Below are 12,171 nucleotides of genomic sequence, written 5' to 3' on the forward strand. Positions count from 1 at the left end.
GAAAAACGTGAAAAAAAAAATCCGCTTCAAACCCCCAACCCCGTGCCCGTGAGCCAGTTCCGGCAAGGTGAAGGCTGGGCGGGGTGGGGGCGACGCGGCGGCCGCCCCCCTGCCCTCCAGGCCACCGCAGAGTTTGACTGCCGGGCGGGGCTGGGGCGTAAGGTGTGGCGGGTGCCCTGGCGAGGGGGGTCTCGGCAGGAGGGGGCGGTCACGCGGCGCGGGGCCTCGCGGGCGGCACAGGAGTGCGCCGCGGCGGGTGTGGGTGCGGGTGCGGGTGCGGGGTGCGGGTGCGGGTGCGGGGTGGGGGCAGCGGGTCCCTGCTCACTCTGCGGGGCGGCGTCGGGGCGTGTGCCTGTGTGCACCCTTCCTGCGGCGGGGAACTGACTCAAAGTCAAACACTCCCAGGCATTTGCGGCGTGGCCGCCGGCCCGAGGGGGCGGACACGAGCCCCTCGGGCGGCCAGCTGTCGGAGCTGAGCTCCCGCTCTTTTCCGGCCTCTCCTGAGCCAGCCGCGGGAGGCTGCGGCGCCACCCCCAGAGCTCCGGACCCCAGACTCTGGAGGGTTTAGGACTGGGGTTATCTCCGTGTTCCAATACCTTACAGGAATCCACCGCTGAGGGGATGGAAGGCGGCTGTCGAATTTAAGCACCAGAGGCCTGGCCCTCTCATTTCCTTCCCGCCAGCACCCCTCCCCCTTGGTGCACTCACATGGCGTCAGAAAGAAGGCCCTGGGTGGCTTATTAATTACACAAGCAGGCCAAAACCTGGCGCTGCCCTTAATTCCTGCCCTGGGGGAAGCAAAGTCCAAAGGAGAGGCAGCCTGGACGGCCAAAGCAGAACTGAAGGGGGGGGGGGTCAAGAAGTCTTGGGGAGGCCCAGGCTGCTGGAGACATCCCAGCCACTAAGGTGGGGATTAGAGACAGTTTCTGTGGGTGAAGGAGGCAAATTCTTGTCCTGGCGGTCCTGCTCAGGGAGGTGTGAGTGTGACTGGACCAGAGCTGGGGGACTATGCTACTGAGAGCCACCAGGTCCCCATCCTGCAAGAAGCTGCTGAGTCCAGGTATGGCCAGGTCCCACCTCTGACTTCCAGTTGAAGCCTGAGGCTAGAAGGGGTGGGGGTGGGGGCTGCAAGCATCTGAAACAGGTGATGGGGGTGTGGGGTGTGTCCAGTTCTCCCTAAGACTCCCTGGTGACCCTGCCTTTTTCAAGTCTGTGTCCAGTGTGTCAAGTATTGCAAGAGTGGTGGCTCTCCTCTTCAGCTTTGTTTTATGTGTTTATTTAAAACTTCGTATTCCAAAGCCGAGATTCGAGGCACAGCCTCAGCCCCGGCCCTTGCTGGAGCCCAGGGTTCAGGTACTTTACTGGAATCTTGGCAGGAGGCCTCTTGGCACTGAGATCTCACTTGAGGGAAGGAAAATCTAATGCCCTCTTCTGGGGGTCTTGGAGAGGGATGAGGAAAGTGGGTGGGCTTAGTCTCTTCCACCACTCTCAGACCCATATCCTCGCTTTTGGTCTGTGCTCCGCATGCTGCCTGGGCCAAGACCAAGCAGGCTGTGCTAGGTCCCCTCATTAAACTCCTCTGATAGCTTCCCAGAGCCAATGCAGTGGCCTTTCCAAGTGGCTGCCCAAGAGGTCCCACTGGGATATGGACAGAAAATAGGAGAAACCTTATTATCTAGTCCTTTGCAAATTTTATGTGTGTCTCTGCTGTGGGGCTGTATTTGCACAGTAATGTAGTATATAATTTATAAGTGGATGCTTATATCTACTTCATGAGGGCACACTTCAATTCTGCTTTTCACTGAAGAGGGTATGTCATCAGAAACATTTGGAGAGGATTGTCCAGAGGTTAGACGTGAACCACGTGAAGTCTTTCTGGCTTCATCGTCTATCTTCCCCTCTGCTCCTCCCTTCCCAATGCCTCCCCTGTGACATCACTGCTCTACCAACACTCAACCTCCGGTTGTCGGACATGCCCTGCGCTTTCACGCCTGTGGCCCTGGCAGAGACTTCTGTCTGGGGGCCCATCCTTCCTTGAGCCCTGCAAATTCAGATGCCCCAGCTCCTCTCTAAAGCCTCCTCTGGTGCTCGCAACTCCCCAGCTGCTCTCTTGGCGCTGCTCATTCCCTGAGTCTCTCTGTTGCGGTCATTTGTTTCACTTGACAGTGCGTCTGTCTAGACTATAAGCCCTTTGAGGGCCAGGCCCAGGGCTTAGTCATATGTACATCCAGAACAGACAGAAGTGGATTCACCCTGCCAACCGGGGGACACCCCGGGCCCAGTGAGGTTAATCGGTCTTCACAAGGTCGGGTCTACTGACCCCACTAATCAGCTTGAGCCTCCTAATCCATCACCAGCAGAAACCTCAGGACGGGCAGCAGCGGCTCATGAGGGCTGGCAGGGGCCATCTTGGCCTTCTTCTGCAGACTCGGGCTGGGAGGGGATGGGGCAACTGAGCCATGTGCACCACCCTCTTCCTGCTCAGCACCTTGGCCATGCTCTGGCGCCGCCGATTCGCCAACCGGGTCCAACCGTGAGAAACTGACTGGGCCATGGACTTGGGCGGGGGACAAACCACTGGGCTGGGTTACAGCTGAGCGGAAGGCTGTCAGGGACTGCCTGGGCTCCAGGAGGCTGGGAGGGATTTGCCAGGGATCCCTAAGAGGCTCCCTCAGAGTAGGGGGAACTCGGAGCCCTTCGAAGACACTGGCCACAGCCTCCAGTCCCACAGCCCATCGTGGCTCAGGTCTTGCAGAGAAGCGAGAGGGGTCTGGGGTCTGGGTGCTACCCACAGCTCTGCCTGCCTCTTCTTTCCCCCCATAGAGAGCCCAGTGGAGTAGATGGGGCAGTTACAGGCGCCAGCATGGAAAAAGACTGCCAGTCCTCAGGCAGGTAAGGCAGAAGAGAGCCTGGGGTGGAGGAGGGAGGGTGCTGCTATGGAAGCTGCCGGTGTTCCCTGCCCTTGTCTGGGCTTGGGGATGTACATGGGTGTGTGTGTGCACGCGTTCCAGGCTGGCCCCTCGCCCCGCTACCCTGTTCCCTAGATGCCTAGTGGGCAGGCTCAATGTCTGTTTTCTTCATTTGGGAATGGGAGTCCCCAGCCTCTCCTCTGGACCAAAGCTGCTCTGCCTTTGGTCCGAGCAGGGTGGTCCCCAGGGTCCCTTCTGTAGGAAGGTGCGGAGGGGGTGGTTAGTGGAGAGAGGGATGAGGCAGAGGCAGCTCGGCATCACTTTGCTTGCCTTCCCTTCCCCCTCCCTCTCCCGCTGCCCCCACCCAGCCTCAGCAGCTCCACTGCCGGAGCCTCCAGCAGGATTCGCTGTCCAGTCCCCAATAGAAGGCGCAGGAGGCGCATGACATCATCAGCACTGAGTGTCATTGGCCAGGCAGCCCCTGCGGGCAGGACGCTGTCTCCAGTGGCCAGAAAGTTAACTCTTCCTAGGCTGAAGCCATGTGGCCTTTACAAAGGGGGAAGTTTGGGGGAACTTCTGGACTTTTCCTTCCCTGGGTGACTAGTGCCCTTTGCTAATAGGGGCTCTAAGCCCAACAGAACACTGAAAAATCAATACACACTTACTAAGAACAGACTGTTGGGGACGTTCTTTTGTGCCTGTGGGCCCACTGAGTGTGGGAAAGCTGTGTGAAGAGCGGCTGCTGTGCTGTGGGAGCATCTTCTAGCCCCCGGCACCGCTTCTCTCACTGCTAGTGGAACAGAGCGCGACCTCCTTGCTCCAGGGCCCCTGGAGGGAGGCCTGTGTGCCTCCTGTCTCTTTCAGGGTGTGGACAGTGCCTGCAGCGGGCCCCTTAGATACGTGAGGCTGGCGAGCTGAGGGAACTTGAGTCTTTCCGTCTCTGCCCTGATTTCTCAGTCCTTGGATCCCCCCAGGTTCAGAATGACAGAAGGCCCCGGGAAGCCCAGGGCCTGTGTGGGAAACAGTCGTTTCTGTGATGTGCTTCCTTGACACCTAGGCTAGCTGAGGTGTCACAACGGTGCCCAGTTACTACCACTGGTGGAACGGGTGACACACAGGAGGCCCTCAGATGCTGACCGGTCCTCACTGTTGAGTTTGTTTGGGCCTGGAGTGGGGCAACCTGAGTTGAAATCCTACCTCCTCTCTTACTGAGAGACCGTGGGCAAATTATGCAACCCTTTTATTTACAGGTAAACTGGGATTAATAACAGTGATTATGAGGCTTTTGTGAGGTTAAAATGAGAGAATTATTGTAAAGCACTGAGCACAGAGCAACTGTTGGGTGAACGCTCACCCTTCGCTTGCTCTGTGATCAGTGCTCTCTTCTTCCCTAGAGGTATCTCACACACGCACTCACTCGGAAGCCTCAGTGGCCCCAGAGGTTTGGCAGTTCAGATGTTTTCATGTCTTGTTAAGGGTGCAGGGAACCAAGGGACAGGGAGCTGCAGATGACTTGCTCAAGGTCCCCTACCCAATTTGTGGCTGATGGGGGACTGACGGGTCCCTGACTGCAGACAGTCCATCTCCTCCACATGAAATGAGCCTGGACCTCCTGTCAGGAGAGGAAAGGTCAAACCTGGGACCATCTGGCCAGGCTGGTCTGGTGTGGCCTTGCCAGAAGGAAGCGGTTGCCTATTAACTCTTTGGGACCCAGTTAATTGGAAAAATTGGTCTAACCTGTAACACCTCCTGCTGATGGCGGCTGGCTGCCATGGAGGGCTGGCCCAGGGTGTGAAATTTCTGCTCTCCAATTCCCCAGTCACAAATTCCAACAGGCTCCCGCTCCTTAGTAGTGGGGTGAATCACTAGGTTTGGGGGTGGGAGGGGAGGAGGGCTGGAAACATGGGAAGGTCATCCCCTCCAACCCTCTGACTCATATTTTCCTCCTTAGGGAAAAAGAGCCTCTGAAGTAAGCCCTCACCTCCTCAGGTGGGGCTCAGCCCCAGGGTCTGAGATCAGCTGGCCAAGGCAGGTAGGGCAGGGTCTGGAGCCTGGAGGGCGGAGGGCAGGGCTGGGGTCAAGGAAGGAAGAATATGCAAGTCCTGGCCGCATGGGAGCGGAGAGGCCTCTTCAGCAGTGTGGTCTCGATCACGATGAAGGTCAAGGGTAGGGGGTGGACTGCTTCCATTGCTCCTGCCTCGAGCCCGTTATGTTCCAGGCCATGCGGCAAGGGTTAGTTTTAAGAGAACTATGTGTGATCTCAACGGTATATTCTAGGCCTGGGGTTGAGGTGGTGGTCACGCTCAGGGCCTGAGGGCTGTGCTGGAGGGCTTCTCAGGGGGAGCGGTGCTTTGAACCATCCAACTCTGAAATCCAAGGCCCTGCTCTGGGATGGGAGGAAGAGCTGACCTGGCTTGGTTTTCTTTTTCAGCTCAAGTCCTGGTTTGCCTGCTACCCCTGAAGGACGCTGTGGTGGAAGCAGCAGCTGCAGGAGGGAGGATGGGGACAGGGACGGGGACAAGCAGCTGTCGAGAAGGTAGACTCCCCTTTGGACCCTGGGACCTGCCGGGCTGCACTTCTGCTGAGGCCCTGGCTGGGGTGGCTCCTGGCCGGGCAGGTGGGAGAGGCCCAGGTGCTTGAGCTCTGGGACGGGCTCCCTTCCTCTGAGGAGGCCCAGAGAGGGGGTCTCCATGGGGTCCCCTGTGTAACTCTGGGGTCACCCCAGCCGCCTAGGTTAGAGGCGGGAAGACTCGTGCTGAGGGGCAGCCCCATTCACCCTCTACTCTGGCCCTCACAATAACCCACAGGGGCTGGTGACGCTGTTACCCACAGTTTAGGCATGCAGAAACACAGAGTCTAGGAAGTGGGGGACCCCTGGCTCATATGGAGGTGGCAGAGCCCCACACTCTTCACCCCCACAGCACCGCCCCCTCCCCAGCCACCGGGAAGCCTGCAGCCGCTCAGCAGAGGCGGTTTCACCGGCCTGGCTGCCTGTCTCCAGCAGCTCAGCTGGTCCAGGGCTGTGTGCTGTCGGCTGATGATGGTGGCTCTCACTTCCTATGACATTTGCCTCTCCCGGGCCCCAGAGCTCACCCTGTCCCTGGCTGCTCTACTGAAATGATCAGTAGGAAATGCCAGTTGGGTTTGTGACATGTCTGCCTGCAGCTGGATGGAAGCCCACAGCATGTCCTCGGAGTGTGTTTTCTGGGTGTGTGTGAGTGTGCACATGTGCCTGTGTTCCAAATGGGCAGTAGCATGTGGGAAGGGAGAAAACATGACACTTGTTTTTGTCAATCTGCTGACTGCTCAGTAACGGTGGCGGTGGCGGTGGCCTCCCTCTGCCCCCAGCTGCTCTGCCATTTCTCTCTCTTTACAATCCTGCCCGATCCTAAGCAGAGATAAAAGCAGATTTCTGCTTCTGCTCCCTGCGATCCAGGCGCAGACCCTGCAGGCAGCTGCTGCTGGCTGCCTCGTGGCCATTCATGTTCTAAGCCCTCCAGCCTCACCGCCACGTGCATCTCTCCTCCCCATCCAGCCCCGACTGCCCCCGCAGTGGGGTGGGCCTCTGCCCCTCTGGCCCCGGCCCCTGACTTTCAGGCCAGAGGAGATGGAGTTGTTCTCCAGACAGCAGGAAAGGGTGAGATGCAGCAGACTAGGGGAACCCACTGAGTGACAGGGAGGAGGAGGCACGGGCTGCCGGGGAGGGGCTGCTCAGACTGCAGGGAGTCTGGCAGTTCTGTGGGAGCCTCTAAAAGTAGGGCAGGGTGGAGGCAGGGGAAGGGTCGCACCAGGGGAAGGAGCTCTGTGCTGGAACCAAATCAGAGCCGCACTGCCCACTTGACACAGGCCATGAGTTCATGACCACCTGTCTCAGCTCCCGTCAGCCTGCCTTTCTCCGGGGAGGCATCAGCCTTCCTGATGACAGGTCTCTCAGGCAGAGGGCCAGAGGGCACTGTTCCCGGGACCCAGTCTGTGTTCCCTGATCCTATCTTGCTTCCATTCTCTAATCCACTTGCCGTGTTCCTGTCACTTCATCCTTGCTTCTGCTGTCTGCCATTTCCAAGTTGCCTGTCTCCTTCCGCTGGTCTGAGGAACTGTCAGACCAAGGTCGCCGAGCTGCACTAGGGCTGGCTCACAGCCCAGACGCACATCCACAAAGTGACACCCCTTTGCAGCCCAGTTCGAAGAGCCTGCCCAGGAGATGAAGTCTCCTCTGGGGATTGGTTCCAGGAGAAGGGAGGGAAAGTGAGAGGAAGGGGCTGCTGGAGGTGGGGGGATGTGTCTGCCGGGCCCTGGCAGCTGGGGTGCCATGTGGGCTGGGCGGGAGGGGCTCTCCCCACCAGGGAGCAGGCTGGCTCTGGTGGGAGCAGATTGTGTTTACACCTTCCCCACACCCGGCCCACGCTCGCCTCTTATTCTCAGGGCTCTCCCACCCCTGGGCTCTCTGCACAGTCTGCACATTTGCAGCTCCTACTGCAGAGTTGCCACCCTCGGCCTGGAGCTCCTCTACAGAAGGCTGCCTGGGACCGGGGCCCCGTCCTCGGTCCACTGTCTCCCGTCACAGCGTTTGGTGTGAAGCCCATGGCGGGGGTGAACCCAATGTTCCCAAGAGGCTGAGTCCTTCTCCCCTCCCATGTCCTTGGAAAGAGCCGCTGCCTAGAAGTGGGAGCAGGAAGTTCAGGGGCTTGGTAGACTGGCCATGGTAGGAGGGAGGGGATTAAGGGCAACTCGAGAGACAGGGCTGAGGCGCAGAGCTGGGTCACTCCTGGTCTGGGGTGTGGGCTGTTACGAAATAATGATAAAGAGTCTAAGAGCAAGGAGTCCAGAGTGCTGGGTTTAAATCTTGACTCCACCACCACTTCCTACCTCTGTGGCCTTGGGTAGGTTACTGAACATCTCTGGGCCTCAGTTTCCTCATCTGTAAGATGGAGATAGCAGTGAACCTATCTCACAGCACTGCTGTAGGGTTAATGTTAGGTGCTGTGTGTCAAGTGCTTAGCACGTTTAGTAAGTGTTCAGTATATGTGAGCGAGTGCGATTGTGTCTGCAAACTATCAATTACTGAACAATTAGTAATTTCTGAACAGTTAGTAGGTTCAGAACAGCTAGCATCCCTCACCTCCTCCTCATGGCCCTTCCTGACCTGTCTTCCCACGTACACCACAGCTGGGCAATAGGCACTTCTGAAGCAAATCAGAGGACAGCAGAGGGTGGAACTGCTGGGGAGAGGGCACACAGTAAGGTCCAGCACCCAGTAATACTGGGTGAGAGCACAGTGCTGTTGCTTCTGGGTACCTAGAACCTTGTCCCAACCTCCGAGGGCGGAGAGTCTTGGCCTGGAAAGCTTCCCCCAGCTGGCTCTGCTTCTCTGAATGAATCTCAGCTCCCAGAGAAGACAGGAGGTGGCTGCCCTGATGTTTTTCCATTCTCCGTCTGAATGCTAATCTCTCTGCTGGTGGGAGCCTGAGTGACAGGGAAAAGGCTGCTCTAAGCTGCAGGGTGGCCGAAGGCAGCAGCCAGGAGCAGGGAGGTGCTGCCGTCTGCTACTTCTGTGGCTGAGACTCAGGGCTGCTGCCAGTCTCTCCCGGAGTCTGGGACATGACCAGAGAGCTAATGATCGGTGGGGGTGGGGAGGGGGAGCAAGGGAAGCAGCTGCAGCAGCTGCTGCCGCCTGCCATCACCCCAGGGTGCAGAGGCGGCCAGGGAGAGTACCCGCCCATCCCACATGTGACTGAGTGTCTGCAGGAGGGACAGTCCTGGGTGGGCGGCACAGAGGAGAGGCCCAGGTCCAAGCCTGGGGGGGGGGGTGGAGCCTGATCTGAGGCCGGCACAATGGCACAAGAATAGGGGACTCAACTGGTCCCGCTGGCTTCCAGGGCCCCTCTGCACCGGCCTCGCTGTTAAGAAAAGCCCAAGACCTTGAGCTGGAGGTAGTAATGCTTCTCTGTGAGCCTCAGAAGAATAGCTAAGTGGCTCCTACCGACATTTACTTTATATAGTGATACGGATACCACTAATATTATTAATAATGGCTAATAGGTCTCGAACACTTACTCTGTGCTAGGCACTGTGCCAAGAGCTTTGTTTCTGTTTTTGTTTTTTTTGAGTAAAGATAGATTTATTTAGAGAGATACATACTGCATTGAGTGTAAGGCAAGAGAAAGGCCAGGAAGTGTGGGAGTTGGGCACTCAGGTTTAAGTAAAAGTAGGTACACAATCCGCAGACAGAGTGCAGGCCGTCTCAGAAGAGGAGGGAGCGAAAAAGGGCCCAAGAGCTTTATTTATAAGCATTGTCTCATTTATGAAGCAGGAACTGCTGTTAACCTCATTTACCCAATGAGGAAAGTGAAGTTCACAGAACTTGCTCTAGGTCACTCGCAGCTGGTAGCAAAGCCAGGACCTGCTTCTGGGCAACATGATCCCAAAGCCTGTGAGGCTGTCCCGGCAGGGAGGACCTACGTCTAGAGTAAGGAGCTGGGAGCAAGTCGCAGTGTGACCATCCTCCAGGCACAAGGATGGAGAGCTGTAGCCCCACCCCGGAGGTGCCTTTGCAGGTGGCCAGGAACGGTTAGCCAGGGTTACTCATGTGCTCTCCTCAGGAACCCACAGTTCTATGGTAGACCAGACTCTCGGTCCCGAAAGGGCAGTCCTTGCCTGCCAGTTGAGGGGAGTGAGGAGAGCTGCCTCTCCAGGATCTGTCATCCCCTTCAGGGAGGAAGCAGTGGCCACTGGCAGGGATGACAGTGAGGCCATCACTCACAGCCACTGCCACTGCCACACTGCTGCCTCCTTCAACCAGAGCAGAGCCCCTGGGAGGGAAAGGACGGCAGCCAGCAGCCCAGCTGGAGGGGGAACTGGAGGAGCAGGCGCTCTTTGCTTGTTTTTGCAGGAGGGAGGGTGCAGGGCATGGGGACCAAGGAGGTGGCTTCAAGAAGGATACACTGACTTAAGTTGGAAACAAGTCCAGGCACCTAAGGACTACCGACCCTCTCTGTGGGATACACATGCCCCCTAGTGGGGACTAAAACGAGAGGGTGCCTGAGAAAATTACGAGTGACTGATGACTATGACCTATGAGCCTGGGTAGGAATGGCCAGTCCCATCTTATGTGAACACACATGCCCGTTTAATAGCACATGCAGAAGCCAGCTGAACTAAGCATTAAAAGAAATTATTTAATTTATTCACTTGCTCATTTATTCAACAAGCACCTATGGGGAACCTACAACATACTAATCGCAGGTTAGGGGTCGGTGTTGAGAAAACGATGAAAGAGACAGTGCCGGCCCTTCCAATCAGTACAAGACACAGGTCTCGGGCCTGGAAGCCTGGTTCTGCCAGCTCAGCCACTGCCTGGTCACGTGACCTTTCCTTCTCTGGACCCCAGTTTCCCCATGTAATAGGCATGTGTTGAACCCAGGTGGGCTGGTGCTGAGGATGTAAAGGACTAATGACCATCCTCAGGAAAAGACTGTCAACTAAAATGAAGGGGATGGGCCAGATGACCTCTGGGGGACCCACAGACTCTCCGAATCCAGTGAGACTATGACAGACTGTGTCTGGAGGTGCTAACAAAGACTTACTCACTCAACAGACATTTACAGAGTATCTGTGCGCCATGCATTGTGGATACAGAAATTAATTGACTTCCTGTCATAAACAACAAGAAAACTGAGCAAAATATGAGAAACAGACACTTGACAACAGGTAGCACACAGGACAGTGACCTCATGACTGCCTCAGATAGTTCCCTGCCTGTGGCGTGGGGAGGGAAAGCCACGCAGACCATGGTGGTCTCACTGAGGTGAGAGACGTGATCAGAGTTCAAGACAGTGCGACATTCCTAAGGACATACACACAGATCAACGGGATCGAAAGACAGACATGACAAAGGTGATTCAACAGAGAAAGGAAAGTCTTTTCAACAAAATATAGGAAGCATGAACTATAAAAGCAAAATGGATAAACTGGACTTCATCAGAACCGGGAATACTGGGAGAAAACATCCCCCAAACAAGTATCTGAGAAAGAACATGCATCCAGAAAACAGAAAGAACTCTGACAACTCTGTAAGACGACAGGCCAATAAAATTGCAGGGTTCTAATAGACATTCACAAAAAAAGTACACAAAGGGCCAATAAACACACAGAAAGATGCTCAACATCATAGTCAACAGGAGAATGCACATTAAAACCACATCGAGATATGATCACACACCCACCAGAATGGCTAAAATTAAAGACTGACCATAACAGACGTTGGCGAGAGTGTGGTGCAAGTACGACCCTGTGAGACATTGCTGGGGGAGTGTAAGTGTCACCACCACTTGGGAAACCAGCCTGGCAGTTTCCCCTGAAGTTATCCAAGAGGAATGAAAACTTATGTCCACAAAACGATTTGCACAAAAATGTTCATAGTAGCTTTATTAATCACAGCTCCAAACCGGACACCCCCAAATGTCCACCAACATGCAAATGGGTAAAAATATTGTGGCATATTCATACAATGGAATAACATTCAGTAATTAAAAAGGAAACAAACTACTGATGAAAGCCACAACACAGGTACTTGAGAGAAGCCAGACACAAAGGAGCACCTACTGTATGACTCTGTCTACATGAAATTCCAGAACAGGCAAAACTAATCTATAGATCAGTGGTTGCCTGGGGCCAGGGCTGGATGGAGACTGACTGTAAAAGGGTGTGAAGGGGATCTCTGGGTGATGAAAATGTTCTATATCCTGCTGGGACTGTGGCTGCAAAGATGTATACATTTATTGGACTACTGCACTGTACGTTTTAAATGGATGCATTTTATTGAATGTAAATTACACCTTAATAAAGATGACTTAAACAGTTAAAACATAAAACAAAACACAAGAATGAAGACTTGATTCTTGTCTTGCTCACAGTCTAGTGGAAAAGCCAGACATGAAAACAAATAACCACAAAACAGTGAGCAGTAAAAGTATGTCTGTTCACACAAGAGCTCCATTTACGGAGAGCTTCCCTCGTGCCAGGCCCGTGCTAGGTGCTTTGCATGCACAACCCTACCACTGTCCTGCGAGGCTTGGAAGGGCCCCCTCCTCCTCCGGTTGCAGGTAAGGAGGCTTAGAGACAGGTGAAGGCATCTGCCTGGGGCTACTCAGCTCGAGTCAGCAGAGCTGGGACAGGACTCCAGGTCCGCCTGGTCGCAGAGCATGTGCTAAACCGGCGTATCAAGGGAACGCTGAGGAAAGAACTAGAGGACAGACTGTTAGAG

The 12,171-nt window shown here is 55.5% G+C and overlaps 1 protein-coding gene across 3 annotated transcripts; it reads left to right on the plus strand.

Moving 5' to 3' along the window:
- The first annotated feature begins 20 nt into the window (after positions 1-20).
- Positions 21-11,380, plus strand: PRCD (photoreceptor disc component). Of its 3 annotated transcripts, XR_006723270.2 has the most exons (5): positions 21-1,060; positions 2,824-2,892; positions 4,861-4,941; positions 5,341-5,445; positions 10,330-11,380. XR_006723270.2 is itself a non-coding variant. In XM_010950732.3 (4 exons), exons 1-3 carry the CDS (start codon positions 2,460-2,462, stop codon positions 4,880-4,882), a joined length of 165 nt encoding a protein of 54 aa, XP_010949034.1. In that variant the 5' UTR covers positions 1,084-2,459; the 3' UTR covers positions 4,883-4,941; positions 5,341-10,044. The 3 variants fall into 3 exon arrangements, 1 of the variants encoding a protein (XP_010949034.1); XR_012499656.1 differs by lacking the exon at positions 10,330-11,380 and having other exon boundaries at positions 4,861-4,937; positions 5,341-10,044; XM_010950732.3 differs by lacking the exons at positions 21-1,060; positions 10,330-11,380 and adding an exon at positions 1,084-2,533 and having other exon boundaries at positions 5,341-10,044.
- Positions 11,381-12,171: the final 791 nt, after the last annotated feature.

Source organism: Camelus bactrianus, chromosome 16 (genome assembly GCF_048773025.1).
Source record: "Camelus bactrianus isolate YW-2024 breed Bactrian camel chromosome 16, ASM4877302v1, whole genome shotgun sequence".
NCBI classification, from domain to species: Eukaryota; Metazoa; Chordata; class Mammalia; order Artiodactyla; family Camelidae; genus Camelus; species Camelus bactrianus.